Raw genomic sequence first — 23,227 nt, forward strand, 5'->3', positions numbered from 1 at the left:
AGAACAAACAAAGCAGTCGTTAATGTTTATTTTATTTAAGCAAATTGAACATAGGTTAGAGTTCAGTAATTTGGCAAAACAGCAATGAGTCAAATTAATCAAAATAAAAATTATAAACACAGTTTGACATTCGCGGGGTACATGGATTGAGAATCACCGGGATTCTGTTTATACTTGACGGATGAGATTTATGACCGTACACTGGACTTAAACAAAAGGAGAAACATGTGGTGTCAAGATTATGTTTGAGCACTTCCTTTATAGAAACGGTTGATCAAATGCCTTACCATGTTCAGTACGGAAGGGCTCAAACAAGGCTCAAACTCAATTTATATTATTTGCTTGGTGAGTATTTTGCAATTCATTACTTGAATTCTCGTTGAGAATAATCTTAGAAAGCTGGCTAAGTACATGAGCTGTCCCAAAATGCATAAAAGCGGCTGCTTGTAGCTTAGTAAAACTTCAACGAGATAACCCTTTTGGAGTGCTGAAAGCCATCTCCCAGTACCAGGACTGTTCCAAATAAGAAAGCGGTCTGATAGCTGAGGAGATGAACTCCCGGTTGGAAAGCAAATATCTTGTACCGTGACTTTTCCAAATGAGAAACGGTATAATCGCCTTCTGTGAGGGGTGTACGATCTTTTATTGGTGAACATGGGTAAATATTGTGGCGGCGATGTTTTTTTTCAGGCCTCCGCGGGAGATGAAGTGCGCAGGGGTAGCCAATCAGCTGCGATGTTAGAAAAGTAACGTTATTGGGTCAAGAGAGTGATACATGGGCAAAAAATCGTAGTTTCCCGTTTCAACCGCACGTTACAAAAAGTATATTAATACGAGTACTCGGTACGAGTTACCTCATTGAGGAAAGATTGTTTTAACCTTTCTCTTACTATCCTAAAAACATTCGCGCGTTAAGGTGCTGTGTAGTCACTACACATGCTAAAAATGAAAGATTTTAAATCATATAAATGTAGTATTCATCGGCAATTACTTATAATTGAATTCAAAAAAGATAATTTTGTAAATCTAATTGCTTAAAACATGAAAAAAACAATATCTCATCCTTTCAGTGCACGCAAAAGAACCGCTCCTAACGAAAGTTGGGAAGCTACTAATGCAGCTCATGGGCGTCTAGGAAAAGTACAAGAAACTTAGCTGTTCGTGCGTGTGACGCATAAAAATGGTCTCTCTCGCTCCCAAATATACCCGTTTTATCGAAAGTGAGACGTAAAGAGTGTGCGTGACAATTATATATTAAGATTACTCTTTTACTACGAACGCGTAAATGTATGTATAACGAAGGAATACCAAAAATCTGAACCCATTATTTATTATATTTGTAGAGATATTAAAGTTATTAGATGCAATTTGTACTAGCTACACATCACCGCGAAGGGAGAGTAAAGGTAGATTTTTTTTTAATTTTGCGAAAATGAATATAAATAAGAAATACGTAATACGAAAATGTTTTATGTGTTTCCGGTGCATTTTTTAATTGAAAAGGAAATTTCAATCTCCGGTATTTTGAACAGAAAAAAAAATGCTGACGATCAATATTATGATATGTAAAAGAATGAGAAATCTTTCCAGTTAAGAGCGTAAGTAATAGACTACGACCAGAAAAGCAAATTTAATTATAAGCAAGATACTTTGGTGCGGAAGGGATGTGAAGAATGTTATGAAGAAGTTCAAAATTTCATTCGGTATTATGCCGTGTGTCGTTCGTACTATTTACTGACGTTTCGGATTACATTACAGCGTCATCATCAGGGCAGATGTATAAACATCATGGCATAATAACCCAGAAAAACTTATTGTGCATCTGAACGGCCGTGAAAATCTAAGAAGTTTAATCAGAAAGTTATTTTGTTTATTTATCTACATGATGAAATTTTTCTATGTTAAAAATTTTATTAACGGTTTGTCAGTTATCCTGAGGGGTGATGATTCTCGATGCACGCAACATAGTTAGGAGTGAAATATGGTGATGTGTAAAGCTCTTGAATAAAAATATAATAGTCTTAAAATATCGCTAACTGAAATTTGTATTTCTGCTAAAATCGCTTTAATGAAATTTTATACACTATCCTTGGTTAAAATTTTCTCCTTATATAGTTTTCTCAAATTTTAGAGATTACTTGCTATACCTTTTATTATATTCTTTTTTTTCTCTGCTGCATTGACATGTTTTTATACTCTTAAACTACTCTTAATTACTTGCATTGTATATGTATATAAAATCAATATATTGCTTCTCTTACAATATATATCTTACTTATAATGTGTCATTAATTTTGAAGTTGATTTTTAAATTGACTTAAATTTACTCTCTTATATTTCATTTTAAGATTCTTCTCATTGTTTATTTGAATCCTATAAAATATGTATCTGCATATTTTATGTTTTTCCCTTTTAAAAATGTTTTTCATGCTTTATTTTAATTCTTACCTTTTAATTACTTTTACAAAAAAATATATATTACTTTTTTTACTTTAATTTTAATTTTTAAACAACTTCTATTCATGTTTTTTTCCCTTCTCTTTTTTGTACTAGTATTTATTACCTAACACATAATTATTATATAATATGGAAACTTTACTGGTCCATTCTACTCTAGTTAAGTCTAACTGTGTAAAATATAAAACTTTGTAACCATACTGTATGTATCACGAATAAATAAAAATAAAAAAAATCTCCGCGTTATCAAGATGTGTTATATTTAAGAGCCCTGAGTTTTGACTCACCGTGTAAATACTCGTATGTACTCAAATCGTTGGGTTTCATGTCGGACTAAAACGTACTCGCGCAACCGGCAGAAAGTAACGTGCTTCCGATATCATTGGCTCTATTCACTTTCTTTGAGAATTACAACCAATTAGAATTATCTGTCAAAACAGGATTTGATCATTACGAGTGCATATTATTTTTCATATTGATATTGTGTTGAGAGCAAAATTACATACATAAGTTGTGTGTCCTGCGTGTAACAACAATTTTCAAATGATTTAGTGTCAAAATGGTTACGAAAAAAGTGAGTACGAGATATCATGAAATTCATTTTTCACCAATACATTTTTTTAGTAGTGCATAGTGCCACTTAAAAAAATCACATAAAAGAAACGTTATTACATGTTAAAATTAAAACTTACACACATAAGATAATATTTAGTTTTATAAAAATTATCCTCAAACTGTATTCACTAATATTCAGTAATATTCACCAGTCTGAAGATGCCCATTAGAGGGTGAAAGCGCTAATTGGTCAAATAAATAAGTGGAAGTGTACCAAGTATCTTTTATTTAACAACTTATATGTAAATATAAGTTATTACATCATAACAATGGAGTTCCCTCTAAAATTGTCAATAAATAATTTAAATAAAATTAAAAATAGTTTATTTCATGTGAACAGAAACATCGCCATTTCGGTCGGCCTCGTGGTGTAATGGTCAGTGTGTTTGCCTACCATGCAAGAGGTCTCGGGTTCGATTCCCGACATGGTTGATTTGAAATATTTATTTAAAATAGGTGTTTTCACACTGGAAAATTTCATAGTCCCTGGACTGGTACCTGAAGCGTAAGACTGATCATCTTACCTTCAAGTAACAAAAATGATCAAGATACGCTGCGATTAGTGTTTCAATGCAGTGCCCTTTGCACCATATGGTGCGGAAAGGGAATGATGATGAACAGAAACATGGTCAAAAAACTTAGGGCTTTACTTATAAACCTGGTATAAAGTCATGTCTAAGCATAGTGGCAGAACTTTCTACTACTATGCATAGGCATAACTCAGCAATAGCCCAATTCAACATTAATAATACATACTTTATTTAATTTTTTTATTAAAAAATCTTTATAATTAATAGTGGTATATTTTGTAATTTATATTTTTGATAAATATTTTATTATTACCTGTATGCTTTCTAATTTATATTTATGTCGCATTTTTGTAAAATAAATAAATAAAGATATCGGGTTGTGGTCCCGTGGCTAGTGTCTTGGACTCGCGGACCAAAGGTCCGCGGTTCGAATCCCACTCTACCCCAACTTGACTCCATTTTCTAATAGTGAGTTATTTACAACTCGTTGAAAATGGCCCTCAAAATTAAATATTTGGGTAAATCAAAAGAACGCAAATATTTCTTTTTCCTTTAAAAAAAAATCAATTTGTTGCAACAGAAAAAGGGAAAACATTTTTGTGAAAGGGCTTTGGAATTTTCACATTTACAGGGCTGATGACCTGTCATTAGCTGATCTAAGTAGCCACTTTACACATTGTTAAATATTTACCATTCTGCCCATATACAACATCCAGATTTCCTTAACTGTTCTAACGGTATTTAATATATCATTGGTTCCAACTGTTGACTTTTGTGAAATAAAATGCTGAGACGTCCACATTCCCTTCTCAAAAAATATTTCTCCTTTCTGCTGCAACATATTTAGATAAATTTACATGTATTATATCAAGTACAACAGAAGTTGTAAATAATTATGATTTAATCAATGTATCTAGATAATCATTCATAATTACAGACTGTTTTGATTTACATTTATTTAGATCTATTATTTTACTAACGAGATATTTTTTTTAGCGGCAATATTTTCATTCAAAACTTCGAGTCAAGTTTCATCATTAAGATTTTGAATATGACATATTGTATTTTTCGATTTCCTTCTCCAGAATAGTTACATAATACCTTAACAATTTAAGTTTCAATATAATGGTGATATTACAGTAATATGTATAGGTAGACCCCGTCGATTCGCATGTAGAAATACACCCATTGTAAAAATGGTGTCACATTATCATATAAATACTATCAGCAATATTCGATTGGCATACAAAAGAGAATAATAAAATAATTTCGATGAAATCTACAATTCTCATACAGGTGTCACTGACGTATAATAAATAGGCACGTTATTCCTATACTAGTTAGAACTGTTACTGTGTTGTTTACACACACCGAAATAAATATTAAAATTATCGCACTGAAATACACTCCTCCACGGTACTCTTATTTTTCAATTACAAATATTTTTTTTAATATTCAGGGCAATGACCCGGAAAACATAAAGTAAATGAAAACTACCCTAATTAATGCGTATTTTTTTTTTATATTTCTAAAATTATAAAAAGTAAATATAAATTACCTGAAGCGCTTTTTTTTCGAGTACCTACCTATGTAAATGTTTTTATTTACACCTGGCGTGCATTTAATCATATTTATAACTGCTGATTCACAATAAGGGCCTCACATGAATATGACATCACCACCATCGAACCCTTTTTGTATTTAATTTTTTTGTTTGGGATTTTAATTTATTATTTCCCTTGCTTATGATGTACATGGTTTATAATTTCTAATGGTAGATTCTTGTGCTTTTAGTAAGTTTCTATTTTATCTTTAATTGTTGGGATCAGGAGGAATGTTCTTAAGTGGGCGAATCGGGAAGTCATCAGCATTTGTTCTAGTGAAGATGAAACCACTTTAAAAAATTCACGAGAAGCCAGCTTGTTGACAGTCATCGACAGGCTTTCCGTTCCACTAGACGAGTGTTCGGCATTTTGAGTCCGACTTTAGTTTATTTATCAATGTCCCGTGTTAACTGGATACCACCTCTCGTATGAGTTCTTTATGACGTATCACCGATCCGATGTCGCACAGGTCTTCACCGAGACTCCTACATCGCGCCTCCAGCTTTTTTATCCAAAAGCTGAGAAAAGGCCAATGCATCAACGAGTGAGAGACATCTTGAGGTGTTTCATCATCACACGGTAGCCGTTGATCTGTGATGTAATTCACCACTGTAATTGGGCCTCCTGGCCTGTTGTGGTGCAAAATAAAAATAAAATAAAAATAAATAAATCTCGGAGAGTTGGAAGCGATACAGGTAGCTCATGAACCAACCGTGGCCTTTGAAGATTTGGGTTAGCTCAAAGCTGACTTTCTGCATTTTCCTGAAATCAAAGGCATTGTAAATAGTAGCGTTTTATTAATTTGTCCATTAAGTGACACTGAAATAACGGTCATTATAGAGTTGAAGGGTCTTGTTTCTAATTTCCCTTTTAGCAAAAATGAGCGGGAAATTGGTAAAATTAGGAGCCGTATTCTTGAGAATAGCCTTCCAAACTTTTTCGTTTGCCAAGGATTCCACAGTGTCCCCTTATCCAGCCAATATACACGTTCTTATGAATGCATCGTAGCTTCTGCATATTTGTCTTAATGTACATTTTTATTAGGTTTGCAGAGTTTTGTTCCGTTATTGCATGGACGCCAGATTTTCAGGCTATCAAGATCGTAATTTATTTCCACCTGGTTCAGTGGTTTCTTCAAAACATAGAACAAATCGCAAACAGTTACGCCTAAAACATACAGAAGAAATCGTCGACTTTCAACTTCCTCGACGGAAACTCTCTCACGTAATCGAAAGCTTTAAATACTGCACCCATTTCGCCGTTCAAGAAACTGCCGTCAGTGACGATTCTCAGTTCCTCCTGCACTGTCCCAGGTAGATTCTGGTCATCGTAGCCGTGATCTATCGGGTAGCGTTCCGCTGAATGAGGATGTGAGAAGTAGTAGTCTCCGGCTCCCTGGTAAAGTCTGTCCTACGGCAAGTCCTGCAAGGTGAGGCACCAAACCTTTATCCGTATCTGACGGTGCATTGGGCTTTGTGTTGGTAAAGTACCTAAATGCAGCGTATTTCGATCATTTGTTGATTGAAGAAGAGGAAATCGATCTCAGGCTTTTGTTAGACTCCCAGTACAATGAAATATCGTAGTGTACATTGAATCACCTTTGAAACCAACATTTCACATCCACCCTGCAGGTATTTAACCCATGTCCCCAATCATGGTAGGCGGACGTGCCGACTACGACACCACGAGGAGGATTTTTCTCCACTCCATTTCCTTTCCCAGGATTTTTTTTTTTCAATTTGAAAATTTATTTATAAACCCTTACGGATTATTACATTCATTTTAGAAAAATAATATATACATTTTTCATCATACTCTGTTGTTCAAAATAATATTTTTTACATCTTTAAAACAGTTTGTCTGAGTCTTTTGTTTAGTTTTGACTGGTAGTTTATTGCATAATTTCAGTCCCTGGTTCATTAGTCTTGATTGTCCTTGTCTTGTTTTAGAAAGTTGTATATGGTATTTGTCTGATATTCTCGTATTATATGTTGACTACAATTTTTTACAACTTTTAGTTCTTCGTCTACAATTACATTAGTGGCAAATTTATGGATAAATTTTAATAATTCTAGTTGAAAGAGTTCAGTTATATTTAATTGCTTAGTTTGTTTAAAAAGTTCTCTAGTTGCAGTTAAATAGGGAAGGTCATTTACTAACTTTAATATTTTATTTTGTTGTCTTTGTAGTATGTTTATGTCATTTTGATATCCTGTTCCCCATATAAGTTGCGTATAACATATTTTAGTTTTTACATAGGCTTCATACATTAGATTTTTTTCTGTTTTTTGAACAAAGTTTTTGATTTTTAAAAAAAGGCTCGATAATATTGCCATTTTGCTAATTAAATTGTTGATATAAATTGTCCATGTCAATTGTCTATTTACCTTACCTGTCTATTTACCTGAGAAAAATCATCGAGTCAAAAATAGCCATTCAGGATCTTGGTTCTTTTTTGTTCATCATTCCTTTTCCCCACATAATAGTGCACAGGGCAATACATTAGTAGAAATGCTGCTCATATTGATTATTTTTTTACATGAAGGTAAGATGATCAGTCTATTACTGAAAGACTATTATGGACTATGAAATATTATAGTGAAGAAACGGATTTTAAAACAAACATTTTGTATAGACCATGCCGGGAATCGACCCCAAAATGTCTTGCATGGTAGGCAAACGCTCTGTCCATTTAACCACGAGGCAAACCATCACAAGATTACTTTTATATGCATGTAACTGTATTTTTCATCGAATATTATGCGTGAAATTTTGAATAATGTTAATAGGAGTTATCAGCCCCGTGGATAGGACGTGTCATATCCTTGCATAATAAATTAATTAGCCTTTGTCCATTTTGCTAATTGTTTATGCCAAACAGGAGAAATTGTGACAACAGCTGTGTCACCTCTTTACGTGTGTTATAAAATAAACACAACGGCCGATTTCACACAGGTCGTACAAATCCACACCGTTATTAGCGTTGATTTTTTTTGTTAAAAAATAAAAAGCCTCCTAAGTACCAATGAAATGAAAGCTTTACGACTTACCGCGGGAACAACAGTTAGAGACAGTGTAAAAAACTCCGAAATAAGAACGATCTACGAAATCGAAGATGTTGTTCGATGGGGAAGATCAAGAAGACGTTTCTGGAGAAACTACGTGGAGAGAGCAGCTTCGAGAGTAGTGAGCATAATTTAGTTTACTTTAATATATTATTTGCAAAAAATTCATTAAATCACTTATTAACGTCAATTAATCACAATTATATCATTTAATTCACTTATTTATTAGTAAATTAAACCTAACAAACGAACAAACTAAAATTAATAAACACGAATCTAATGCATAGCTGTCTTTATCTATAAATATTATTCGACTCTATAGTAGGTCTTTCAAAACAGCCTGTGCTTGACAAAATCTTAAACTAAAATTGCTGGCGAATTAAATCAAAACAATTTTTTAAAAAACTAACTTTTAAAATAGGAGTTAGATTATAAGTCTTGCAACTACTGACCGTATGGACTATTAAAATTCTAGACCCCCTTTACAAAATTTTAGTATTTCATGGTTGATAACATTTACATATTGAAGCAAGATTACCAACCGTCTTGCAGCTACAAAGCACATAGGCGAGTAGAATTCTAGTATTATTATTTAAGTATACCTATGTACCTACTTACAATATACATAATATGTATAGGTACTATACGTACGTTATATAATAAAAAGTATTTATTTTTTAGTAACGAATTGGTTAAAATATGAAAGAAGGCTGAATGCTATCGAAATGCGACCTCTCAGGGTAATATGTGGTAAAATGCATTATGTAAGGCTGAGACAAGCATTTTCGACAAAAAAGAAATGAGCGCTGCTGTGGTTTGGACACGTAGCGAAAACGGAAAGCGAAAGGGCGGCTAAAAATATTTTGGATGCTAATGTTGATGAATGCAGAAAACGAGGAAGAATAAGAAAGATACGGCGTGATCAAATCTAACTTTAATGAAATGTCGAAATAATCGCCCAGCGCAAATGAGATATACTACATATATGAATAATTATATGAATGAAAGTGATGACAATACAAATCTGTTTAAATGTTTAAGAGTACGAGAATATAACTTGTAATACTTGTCCTGTAGCCGGTGTTTGTGTGAAATGGGTAAAAACTATAGTGGAAATCGTTCAATACGTCAGTTAATGGCAGTAAGCGGGAGTGGTCGCTAATTATATGACCGGCGTATTTATTATTTATAATTTTATTTTTATTTTGATTTGCTCTAACGGGCTTTAATTAAAGTACGTTTTTTTATAAATTACGGAAAAATAATTATTTAATACCATGCCTCTGTATATTTTTTTATGTCTGAACTTCAGAATATTCTGTATTGTAATTGAGGTATCGCGATGTTACATCACCGCGTGTAAAAAATTTATTAGCCCAGCCTTTTATACATATTTAAATAAATATTAAATCACGAGTATAATACTATGGATGAGCATATTATATATTATTACGAATGGTTTGTTTTTGTTACAATATGAGAAGGGCGTTAAAAATATCGAGACAATACTACTTATATATATATTTTTTTCTTTTATCTTTTCTTCAGAATATTCTGTCTTTTGCTTGAGGTAATACGATGTTTCATCACCGCGTGCAAAATAATTTTATAGCATAGCCTTTTAAGAGTTAATCACCCACGATGATTATTCTGTTCTGATTTTCTAATGTTGATACATTTCTTGTGTGTTATTTTTTATTTGATCATGCCCTGCATTTCTCGGTCTCATTGTCGTTTTCTGAATTACTTTTGGCAGCTATTTCACTGTCCATTTGCTCGACATTTTTTGTGTTTGATAATGCTTGCCTTAGCCTTGCATTCTTCACGAATCTTGATACTCGTATTTATGCGCCTGCAGTTTTATCATGCATTCCCAAAAGATTGCGTACATTTGATAATAGCAACATTTCTATATTTTTTTGACATTACTACTACTACTACTACTACCTACTCCGTAGGGGTAGGCAGAGAGAATGGACCGCCACACACGTCTATCCTGGCATACATTCCTAGCTTCCTCCACATTCATACATCTTGTCATACATGCCCTTCGGCCATCGGTTCTATCTGCTTTTGACATGACCAGACTTAAGATTTTGGTTTATCTGATCATGCCACGTCTTCCTTGGTCGTCCTGGTCTCACGCTACCGTTCATTTTTGCCATACATACTTGTTTTACCATTCTTTCGTCGTCCATTCGTTCTACGTGACCAAACCATCTCAGAGACCCTTTCCTAATCTTATCAATTATACTTGACTCAGACATCAGACAGACAGATGAAAGAATTGAAGGAATGTAGATTTTCAAATATAGGCAGAATGGTGAATGTTACACAGTGTGTAAAGTGGCCACTTACACCAGCCATTGACAGGTCATAAGCCCTGTAGATGCCTAGACTTCCATATTACCTTCTCTTAAATGTTCTTCATCTCTGTTGTAATATGTTAATATAAACAGCTCCCCAGGGAGTTGAATCCAGTCCTTGTCTACAAAAATTTGGACAAACTCAAAATATTGTTGATTATTATATTTCTTTAGAAATCTAATTTTGCATCATTTTATTCCTCTTCCTTCCGAACTTCTTACACGATCCCACAATCTTTGCATTTTTTACCTTATTATGTAAAATATTATAAAAGTATTCTATGTTCTATATTCCCACTAAAAAACAGTTGTAATGTATTATTATTGTAACTATATATAATATATATTCTTCTTCTTGCGGTGCCTTGTCAGGTCCCCCCGACGTTGGCGATCACTACAGCGAAAGCATCTTGGTCCTGCGCTACTCTTGTATTCCGTAGCCAGGATAACTGCTTATTGTATGTACTCGCCAGTGATTCCTGGGAAAATATGGCCAGAGTGTTACCTTCCCTTAACTGGTTGGTTCTGGTTTGGAGGCGCCAGAAACTCGCCTTTCATCCTCTCGTTATCTGCTGTGATCACACCGTTATGAGTGTGATCCCATTGCCCAGGGTTCGCGACGTGGACGCTAACGAGTTCGACTAGTCAGTAGTGTTGCCGGTGGAATGCAACTGGGCATTCGCAGCGTTTAATAGAATCACACCCTCCAGCAAGATGTGACTTACTGACGGTTCAAACCCTGGTTAAATTTTATATTAGTAAAGGAATGATTGGATGTATTTTTTTTGTGCAAGATGGCCTCAATAAATTAAACAAAAAATTAAAATACATTACAAACTGCCATCTACCGAATTTTACTATTTTTAAACATAATATACCTATGTAAGTATGTACTTTGAATATAGAGAAGTAGCAACGCGTTGCGGGCGTTGGCGTTGTGACGCAGCTGCGCGGCGTTGCGTTCACAAGTAAATAATATTTTAAACGACGGATAGATGGCAGTAACTGACTTTAATAAAAAAAAATTCTAGCTGTCTAGTATTTCCGCTTTCTTTTTCTCCTGACAAAAAAAGATTTGAATCAGCAGATTTTTTTCTATTCTAACCATATTTAAAATAATTGTCTGGAAGATTTGTTAATTTTATCAATGCTTTGTACACGATCTACAATATACTGAATGCTTTTCGTTAAACTAGCACTTACACATATCGTTTTGTCAATATCGACAATATCGTTCTGTTCCAGGATCGGACCGGTTTTCTTCGTGTAAACAGAAATTTGAACGACAAGACAGTAGACTAAGACATTATCCTAGAGATATACTGGCAGGCTATCTCCGCAGGACAATGTAATACCCCTACCAATGTGCGCGACCACATTGTCCTCGTATGCGTGACAGTAGTCACTTCTTGAGGGCGTGTCGCTCTCGGGCATTTTTTCCGCCGAAAACGTCGGTAGGAAAAATGTCTTTTTACTATTAAGCTCTTCCTCCAACAATTCCAATATATCTTGGTAAAAAAAAAACATATTTTTTGCAAACTCACTCGTAACGCGCGTCGTCGTGTATTCATTTTCGCAGCGTTCCTCGTGTGAAATTGTGAAACACGGTCGAATTGTCTAATACTTTCGTTCAAATTCATTTCATTTCATTTCGTGCAACCCAAGCTACGTACATAAGCATTTGTTATTGCTAATTAAATTTCAAAACAAATTCACAATGGCAATGCTAATTATTCCTTCACTAATGTGGTTGTGCTTATTCAATCGGATACCGAGCAGTGATCAATGACAATAACATTCAGTGAGTAATTGCTTCCATTGTTAAAAAAAAACAAATCTGTTTACGTAAACATTATTTTATGGTTTAATGTTTGTTACGTAAAAAAATCAACATGACTCAACAAATTAAACATGGATGTGACAATTTCTTCAAAATAAGCAAATAATAATAAGTGTTATTTTTTTAGTTTCATAACGTTTCTGATTAATTATTAACATATTACAACGGAGATGAAGAAAATTTTAGAGAAGGTAATATAGGAGTTTAGGCATCTTCAGGGTTTATGACCTGTCATAGGCTGGTTTAAGTGGCCACTTTACACAGTGTGTAACATTCACCATTCTGCCCATATTTGAACATCTATTTTCCTTCAATTCTTTCATCTGTTAATGCTTGTGAAGTTAAAGAGCGGAAACCTTTATTTATGCGGGTGAGATTCATCTAATTGAATTATTTCACCAACATACTTACTAGGCAACGCCTGAGAATGTTATTTTTTTCAATTTCTATACTACTTCGTGGATCAGGTGGATTTATCAACAATATTTTGAATTTGTCCAAATTTTTGTGCCCAAGAAATGGATTAAACTCCCTGGGGAGCGGTTAATATTAACATATTACAACAGAGATGAAGAATAAGTAAGTTTCGGAATAAGTAATATGGTTTTGTAAATCTTGGAGGGGCTATTTTGAATCTTCTCTTCCCCTAGAGAGTGATTAATTTGAGGATTTTAATTTTTGTTTGCGTTTAAATTGCTTCATATCTGGCCACACTGATTATTAAACGTCAAATAAATATGAACACAAACATCAAACATGATGATTTTCATTTTTTTTTATTTTTTTATTTATTTACAATTTTAAAAAACCCGTTAGGGTTACATTAGAAATTTTATATTGTCTAGTCATTTTATGTCTCGTCTAGTCTAGTTAGTTCAGTCATCATGTCCTTTTTAGATTGATTTTAAATTTGTCTCCATTAAAAGTTTTTAAGTAGTAAGGTAGGTCGTTGTAGTGTTTAAGTCCATTATGTAGTATTTTTGACTGTCCTGTGTTTGTCTTTGCTTTTTCAATATGATAGTGTTTTTGTTGTCTGGTGTTATATTTATGTATGTCAGCATTTTTGACTAATATTATGTCGTCGTTAGAACATTATTGCGACCTTAAGCATTACCCAAAACACTTAATTCAGTTGATTCGACCAAATCAAACAAGTTTTTTTTAACAGTTTTATTCATGATTTGACGTTTAATAATCAGTGTGGTTATTATTTGAAGTGAAGTGTTGTCGCATTAAAAAAAAATAATCCTCAATTAACCACTCTCTAGGGGGTAGAGATGGTTCAGAATACCACCTCTGGGCGTTTTGTGCCGTAATTCACTACTGTAATTGGGCTTCCTGGCCCGTTGTGATGAAAAATGGTTAAAGTAGCAAGTATGTGTACAAAAATAGGTTAATCCACACTCATTTCCAAAATAAAACAGGAAATAAGAAAAGAGGAAGACAATAGTGTTAAGGGTTTAAGAAAGATATAAAAACTGTTTCCTCAAGCCGCATTTAAATAGATTTACCATAGAAACATAAAAATAAAAAAATAGAAAAACAAATTTTTAAAAATAAAATAATGTCGCGAGTAAGTTCATAAAATAAAAATATATTTATGCATATATTATTGAGAAAACAGTTTGACTAAAAGAATTGCCGTTCTGAGAAAAGTGGACATAAAAATAAGAGATGTCATTAATTTTAATAAAACATTTATATCTGTTAGTTGTGATTCCTTTTTTGCTTTTCAAAGAATATGACATTAATAAGTTAATTTGATTATTGTTTATGGAATAAAATACCTTAAGAAAAATTATAAATCGGGTTAATTATGAGAAAATGACATTATTTGAAGGGTACAGCTACTCGACGCCAAATTTTTATCATTTTTTGGAAACATGTTACAGATACTTGAACGAATGAATCTTTCCGTAGTAGTTTGATAGTGGAATTTTTGTTAAGAAAGGTTAAAGTTTAAAAATAAATTTTAACTGTAAATTTTAATTAATTTTACCTTTTAGAATATTTTTGTTTTTCACAGGGACATAGGCGATCCTGAATGGTATTAATATTCAATCATTTTTTTTTCATAACATTCAATTTTGTGAAATGTATAAAACAAAAACAGCGAAAGGACAGTGACAAAAAAAGTATAACAACTACCTCGAAACCGCCATTTTCAATAGGTTGGTGATAAATCAGAGTATTTTAGATATCTTGTAAGTTAGGTTGCTAATTTGCACAACGTCATCAGCATTGTTTGTAAAACCAACCAAAGAGTACAGAGTGACCCCTTGTGTCAAAACCGGTCTTTATCTTGACCTCAGAGATACCTGAGGGCCAGAATGGTGTAGGTACAGCCACCCACGCCATGTTCCCCACACTTGTGCTCAAGTGACCAAGTGACCAGAAATGTGGATGCCTTTATTCAATATTTATTTTATTTTATTTTACATTTAAACAAAACATACGTTTATGAATACATAAATAACATTTAATAAAAAATTCTGTAAATTAAAATTTATTGCAGCATATATGGTTTAAGTAGCTGCCCTTTTCCAGACAATGACAAGTCATAAGCCCTGTAAATGTCTGAACTTCCATATTCATACTGATTTTTCCAAGGCATTTGTAAATAATTTGAACTTGAACTTTACAAGACTGTTTTCTTATTCAATCAGACATTAACTCTTTTAACCAAAGGTGTGAAGTCAACAGATAAGAGCTAAATATTAAAAAATGCAAAATAATGTCATTTCATAGAACAAAACAACCGATTTCCTTCGAAAACCTATTAGAAAACGCCAAAATTGATGTAGTTAAGTCCTTCAGAGATTTAGAAGTTGTTTTGGACTATAAACTGACATACAATGAGCATATGAATAATACAGTAAATAAATCACTGAAATTACTTGGCTTCGTGAACAGAATATCCTCTGATTTTACCAATGTCCATACAATCAAAACTCTTTACTGCTCAACTGTTCGCCCTCTTCTAGAATATGCCCCCGTGGTCTGGTCTCCATTATATGTTAATCGCATAAATCACATTGAATCAGTCCAATATCGCTTGCTTCGAAAAGTAGCGTGGATGCTTAGACTAGAGGCAGGTAATTATTCATATACTGATGTAGTCAATGTTAAATATTTCTAGTCTACAAAAACGTAGAACTAATATTGATTCTATACATATGTGCGGCATACTAAATAGTATAATCGATGTTCCATCATTACTGGGACAAGTAAAGTTCAATATTCCGACTTGTAGGTTGAGAAACAATGAAGTACTGTTCATCGATCAGCATAGAACAAACTATAGCCTTAATTCTCCAATGACCCGTCTTTGTCGTATTGTTAACTCAAGACAAGATCTGGACTTTTTTGGTTTAAGTTTACAACGATTTAAACGAGCACTAAATAAATAGTCCAGATCTTGCCTTGATGTACATTATGTTTGTCAATGTTTCTTTTCTTTTTTAAAAAATGTTTTTAACTATTCTTTTATTGTTATATTTAAAACCTATAAATTGTATACATGGACAATGTCCGTTAATAAATAAATATTACCTAATCAAAGAAAAATCCTTCTCTGTTGCCTTGTCTGCAGTTATTTGGACGTACTTAAAATAAAAGTGCAAAATTTTACTCTTAAGCTTTAACTCAATAATTTTCAATATTCCCTTTCCGCACCTAACGGTCCATAGAGCACTGCCTTGATAAACCAACCGGAACGTTTCTTAACAAAAAGAAATACGTGAACAATAAATAAATACAAATCCGGTGTAAATTTCGTATAAAATACCTACTTATGCAGGTATTATTTTGTAAAGGATTTTATTGCTTATTAAATTAATAAGATAAAATCTTTTTTTATTTTTTTAAACTTTATTAAATATTAGAAAAACATAAGTTAGTAACTCTCCTTCAATTAATATACAGTAGCTGGCATTTACTGTACAATATTGTTACGTGTGAGAAAGAAACATACCATAAATCTAATTAGATTTAAACAAGTGCATAATCTGATTTATTTAGTTTGCTAACGACGTAAACAAAAACAAAAACTTTAATTGTTTTTATATCTTGTTGTCAAAGATATAAAAAATATAATGAAATATATTAAATAACTGTAGCAAAAATTAAACGAAAACGAAGCATTTTAACCAGTACTTTTGCGGAATTCTACGGGATATGCGATATAAAAAAGGTATTCGTACAAAATTAGACCATTGAATTGTATGGCGAAATTTCTCTAAACTGTATGAAAAAAATACCAATATGAACGATTTTAAATGACGTCACAGTTCTTCTAAATCCACCAATGATAAGAGTGTTGTGATAGTTTCCGGTTTCCGGGAAGCCAACCCACCAATCAGGACAACTTACCGAAGTGATCTAATGACGTCACGCGCGGAGTGATGAAAAAAAACATAGCTTTTAAAATCACAGATAATAAATAATAAATATAATATCTTGATGTCAGTAATTATGTATGTACTCGTATGTTCATTATTATATTCTGTACCGCTTACATTATTTTTACATAACTTTATTATTTTCTTATTCTTTAAATTAAAATTTATCTTGTTTCTATTTACTTTATTTTTATTACTGTATATAAATATATGTACTTTTATTTTATTTGCAACTTCTAAGTGCCTAACATTTCTCAATTGTTAAATTGATTTTTTCATACCGCTAGTGTACTTGATCAATACCTCACACTGCTATGGAAAATTTATATTGACTATTTTCACAATTTCCGTTCATACGTATATTCATATTTTCTGTATACAAAGTATGTAAAAGCTGTTGGTTTTTTCCCCAAATAAAAATAAAAAGTCCACCTCGTTGCCTATCGGTTGGCGCGTTCGCTTACCATTCTTTATGTCTTACGTTCGATTCCTGGCAGAGTGGATGTGAACAATTGATTTTATAGGTTGTTTAAACTGCAATATTTCATTCTTTCTGGACTGGCACCAGAAGTAAACTTTCATGTAACAGATGATCGAAATGCACCACTAAGTAGGAAAAGGGGAATTATGTTGACGATGATTCATTAAATTATTATACATAATATGTAGAAAAAAATTGCAAAAATACCTAGTAATCATATTCAATGAAATTAATCTACATTCAAATAGATAAAATAAATCCAACGGCTTTAATATTATAATCGGTGTCAACTCATTGCGTTGCGTTGCTTGGATTAAGATTATAATTTCATTAATAATATTTTTTAAGTATTAAAAAAGCGGTATGTACATATTAGGGTGTCATTTTTTCAAAATTCGAATTCAGAAACGTAATAGGTCTCAAAAGTTGCGTTATGGAAAAAAATAAGAACACCATTTAAAATAAAAAAAAATCTTTAAAACTGTTCGTTTTTTGCATATATTTTTTTCCTTCAGAGCTACAATTTTCTTTTTTTTCGAATTTTCAAACGATTTTTGAGACCCAAATATGTTTTTTTAAAAGTTTTTTTGTTTTTCTTATTGCCATAAGCTTAATACAACTTTTGAAACCAATTACATAAAAAACAAAAATAGTATATTTTTTGTATGGAGCGTGACACACCGTATTGTATTACATACATTATTATTATTATACAATTTTTTTTTATTAAATCATACAATTTTGGTTTGTACTCCTAGGAGATACAACAAACTCATTTTATGTATAATATTACGTCACAAATAATTTATCCGTTCAAATTTTTATCAAATTTTTTCAATTTATTTATAAGTATTTTGTTAAAATGTTTTGCACGTTAATCTTATAAACACGTATTTATCTTCTGTTTCATAGATAAAAAAAACATGTGTTATATGATTAATCCAAGATTTATTTTAATCAAATTTGAGATAATTTATTTTACTAAGCCTATATTTAATTTTCATATTCCAATTATAATATGTCTGATAAAACAAACATACAAAAAAAAGTTAAATGATTTATTTGTTAATTTGGTTGCTTGCCTGACAGAAAGAGAAATATTTATAACAATATTTTAAGTATACCCAAATGTTTGTAGATATGTTTGTATTTAAAATTTATACATAATACGTCAAAAACAAAGTTTTTTGAATTGTTTTAACTACTTAATAACAGGTCACAATAATGATAATGAAACTATTAATTCCGTCGATTAAATCAAATAATCGAGTAAACTAAATTGCATTATAGAATACTGGTACATTCCCAAAGCAAAAAAAAAAAAATTACTTATTGGCATTGAGATAATATAATATTATGTAGAGATGACACTCCATACAAATTCGAGTAAAAAAGTCGTCCCCCAAAATGTAGGGGAACCAATGGTTTCATGCGTTCTATGAACGGACCGCGGATGGTGTGTAACTGCTCATTTGTAAAAATGCTATTTCCAGGGTGTGTGGTGTGACTTATTTCCGTCATTGCATGCTTGTTTATTTTAGTGATAAGTTTTTTTTTTAATACGTAGAGTAAAGTAGCAAAAATTAAACATTTCTGAATAGCATTAGTTAAAATGGAATGATAAATGTGAATTTCAATCATTACTGTTATATCTACAGCGAAACAAATAATATTTACGTTCCTATTGGTATTTCGAATGGTAGTTCCGAAACCGATAAGTTCCTATCTTAAAATCAATTTTTCTATTGCATCTTTTTTTTAACAATAATAGACAATCTCTGCATTTATTCATCTTCCCAAGCACGCAAGTCGATTATTTTTAATTTGTTCATGTTCATTTCATGAATGTAGGTTATTAATTCCATATATTGCTCGGTCTTTTTTGCGTCGTTTTTGAGAACTTTTTCACTTTACACATCGTAGACCTAACTTGTAAATCTCGTAAATCCTAAACTTCCCCTTTTCAGGGTAGAGTAAAAACAGTTTTTTACCTCAGTAGCGAATAGTGGCTATGTTTTTTTCATGCGTATTTTTAACAAATAATGCAATACTGTTGGATATACAAGTTTTTCTCACACATTTATATTATTTGAAGGCCTACAGAAAACGCTTAAATATAATTTTTGACTGTTTGTAGATTTACAAGTTGGTGTGACGATATAACAAAATAGGTAGTTGAAATATGAAGTGTTTTTTTTTATAATATTTCTCGGACACAGAATTACACACTACGAGTTCATCTCATGCATAAGACTATTGTCCTTGAAAGTAGTTGAATAGAGTAAACGATTATTTTTAATGAATTATAATTAAGTTTATCTAATACAAATATCATACAAGTCTTGCAGTAAGAAGTAATAATAAAGTGCGCCAATAATAAAAACATTATATCGCAGTCTAGTAGTAGTATAAGTATATAACTCTTTACATATGATAAATTGAATCACTTATAAACGTCGATAAAATTATAAACATTTAATATAATTCAACAATTAGTAAATGAAACCTAACAAACGAATCAATTTAAATAAAATAACTAAAATCAATAAAAAAACGCGAATCTAATGCCAAGCTGTCTTGTCCTGCAAATATTCTTCGATTCTACAGTAACTCTTTTCAAAGAGCCTGTGCTTGACAATTTTTTTTGTTGGCAAAGCCTGAATTTCAAGAGGTACCTTATTGTAGAATCGTATGCAGTTTGAGGCAAAATAATAATTATTTTTTGCAGTCTAGTAGTGGGCACAACTAGCATATCTTGCTTTCGGATTAATTCATTGAATATCAATACTCACCATTATTATAATTCCCTTTCTACTCCTAATGGTGCATAACGCACTGAATCTGTGAAATTCTTATCTTGATCATTTTCGTTACCAAAAAATAAAGTATAATATTATATTCCGAATAGATGTGGAGGTTGCACTACCAAATTTGAACCAACAGCGAATGTGCAAAAACCTTTGATTTGCCCAATAAAAAAGAAACAGTTCTGAAATCCTAGTTACTCGTTTTTTAAAGAATTCAATGGACTTAATGTTAATCAACAGTGTATAATATTGACAACGGTAGCGGATACGCACAATAAAGTCGCAACCGTCTACCACAAGTACAACACTAAATACTCTAATAAGGATTTAAAAGAAGGGGAGAAGGAACACTGCTGTTTTTAATGTGCGATATGTCTCTTTTACCCAAATAAAATTTGGCACTCAGCGAGATTGAATCAAAACATTCAACAAATAATTCGTTCAAATAATCCGAAACCAAAATTTTCTCTAAAATGACTAGCGAAATCCCAAATTCGTCTCCCTTTTATATTGGTTGACTTCGGTTTACTAGTTTACTGTGATTTTTCACATTAGCACTAAATATACTACCTCTGGCCTTTTCCTCGCAATTATTTTATAATACATATCATCGCCATATTGTCACTTTTGAAGATGTTAAAATTATGCTAAAAAAAACGGCATTAACAACAATTTTTAAGTATTTCGTTAATAACATAAATGTATTTGTTGAAATTACTGGCATTTATTTTTTATCCATTTGTCATAAAAATATGCACGTTATTTTCATGTAATTTTTTAAATAAAAATACTTAGTAAAACAGCTAGTCTCTCAGTATTTGATAAAAAACGAAATTATTTTTAAAATAATTACGGTTAGTTTATATGCGTTATGTTTTAAAACGTTGCGTTAGTAAAATGATTAATCTCTAACGATTCAAGGAACTGTATAAAAAGTCGACTCCGTTTTACTCATATTTTTCGTCTTATTGACTGGATACAAACAATGCATTTGTTTTTTTAAATAAATACATATTATTTATACCACAATTTTCAAGATTTATATCAAATGCTAGTTTTTTGTGGTTTAAAAAAAAATGAGAGCGTTGAATTTCGTTTGGTTTTTAAGGGTCCACAAGTAATAAACGATATAAAAATGTTAGTAAATAGTTGTATATAACCTCTTAACAACTCTTCTATGACTGTAGATTTCGAGACATACCTGTCCCTTCGTCAGGATACCAACTACACCAACGTGCGAATCCCACTGTACACCTTTATCATAGTAACCGTTGCACTACAATGTAAAACCAACGTACAGATAAGACCCATGCCTTTATAAGCCAACAGCAACATGCATGGGTACGTTATTGGTTATATATATTTTTTAATGTACACTTAGGTGGTAACACAAGATTTATGTTTAAAATTTTAATAATAAATAATCAAATTAGTTAACACAATTGTAAAGCATGTTAAAAACGATCTAAAATTGTCGCGACCGAGAGGGAATATATTTTTGAGATGGGAATATGGAAGTCTAGGCACTAACTGATTGGTCATTGGCTGGTTTAAGTGGCCACATTACACGCTGTGTAACATTCACCATTCTGCCTATGTTTAAACATCCACATTTCCTCAACTCTTCTATTTGTTGACTTTTGTGAAGTAAAATAGCTGAAACCTTTATCCTAACCTAGGGAGCAAATCCAACTAGTCTGCAAACATTTGGACATTCTCAAAATATTGTTGATGGTTAAAACGTATGAAAGAAGATAAATACACAGAACTCGTTGAAGCACCGAGCTGTACAGTTATAAACAACAAACAAACCATCACGCCGTTTCCCCTTAGGGATAGGCAGAGAGGATAGAACGCCATATCACTCTATCTTGGCAAATAGACCTCGTTTCCTCTACATTCATACATCTTCTCTTGCACGTACGCCGATTATTCCTACTTTTGATATGTCCATCTTCAAGTATTTGATGGACTTGATCGAGCCATGTCTTTCTCGGTCTTCCGCGTTTTCTGCATCCATCAACATTCGCATTGAAGATCCTTTTAGCTGTTCTTTCGCTGTCCATTCGCTCTACATGTCCAAACCAACGCCGCACCCCTTTCTTGATTCTGTCGATAATGTATGTCTCAGCCTTACAATCTTCACGGATCTCGAGATTTGTACACCTATCATACATCGTTTTACCACACATTCGCCTGAGGGACCGCATTTCGATAGCATTTAACCTACTTTCATTTTCACTTTTCTAATTCCATACTTCGCTCCCATACATTAGAATTGGCACTAGAACTCCGTTGTGAACTGCTAGTTTAGCCTCCTACGATAAACATTGTAACAAGTAGTTATATTAAAAGGAAATACCATTTCAAATAAGAGAGCAAAAAAAAAATATTTTATTTAAATGTAAGTTAAAAAAACATCTGTGTTGCAGATAAGTTAGCTCTTAAAAAGTAATCTTATTCGAGTTTAGAGAAGTTTTTTTTAAGTGATCGTATATTGTTTATAAATGTTAATAATTAGTAAATGTTTTCATAATAATTCGATTTGAGTTAATATTAGGACATTCATATATTGTGTTTGTACTATTTTAAAACTAAATAATTTTTTTTTTAGATATTTTGTGCATTCAAATAAATAGTTTCTTCCTTTGTTTGCTGCTAATATTTCATACCGAAGAATGTAAATATTTATCGTTTATTCGATCAAATTAAAACTGAAAGTAAGGTGATAAGACTTTAGATACCAGTCAGAGAAAAGTAATGCAATTTGGAATCACAATCAGTAAATGTTTATTCTTATTTCACTGGAAATCTATCCTAGAACATTATATAATAACCCAATGCTATGACAACTATTCTTAGAAGCGAATAATAAAAACAGTGTAGCAAACTAACGGAACTTTTTTTGTGATTTTCTGAAATACTATCAATTTTATTCAACTTTGACCTTAAACGAACAGTTAAAAATAAAATCTTAATAACAAGTATCAATTCAACGATATATCTATTTTCATTTTTGATTAAATTATTTTAAAATATAAATGCATTTATATATTCGTAAA

The 23,227-nt window shown here is 32.0% G+C and overlaps 1 protein-coding gene across 2 annotated transcripts in view; it reads left to right on the top strand.

Moving 5' to 3' along the window:
- Positions 1-2,811: 2,811 nt before the first annotated feature.
- Positions 2,812-23,227, top strand: part of LOC148283700 (angiotensin-converting enzyme-like) — a 63,735-nt gene continuing 43,319 nt past the window's right edge. Inside the window, exon 1 of one of the 2 annotated variants that reach the window (XM_088243376.1) lies at positions 2,812-3,031. In XM_088243376.1, the coding sequence (XP_088099502.1) occupies positions 3,017-3,031 (15 nt within the window). In that variant the 5' untranslated portion in view covers positions 2,812-3,016. The remainder of the gene's footprint in view (positions 3,032-23,227) is intronic. The other variant, XM_088243378.1, reaches the window with a different exon arrangement.

The sequence above is a fragment of the Micrasema longulum genome, unplaced genomic scaffold (genome assembly GCF_059751315.1).
Source record: "Micrasema longulum isolate JH-2025_06_02 unplaced genomic scaffold, ASM5975131v1 h1tg000210l, whole genome shotgun sequence".
Taxonomy (NCBI): domain Eukaryota; kingdom Metazoa; phylum Arthropoda; class Insecta; order Trichoptera; family Brachycentridae; genus Micrasema; species Micrasema longulum.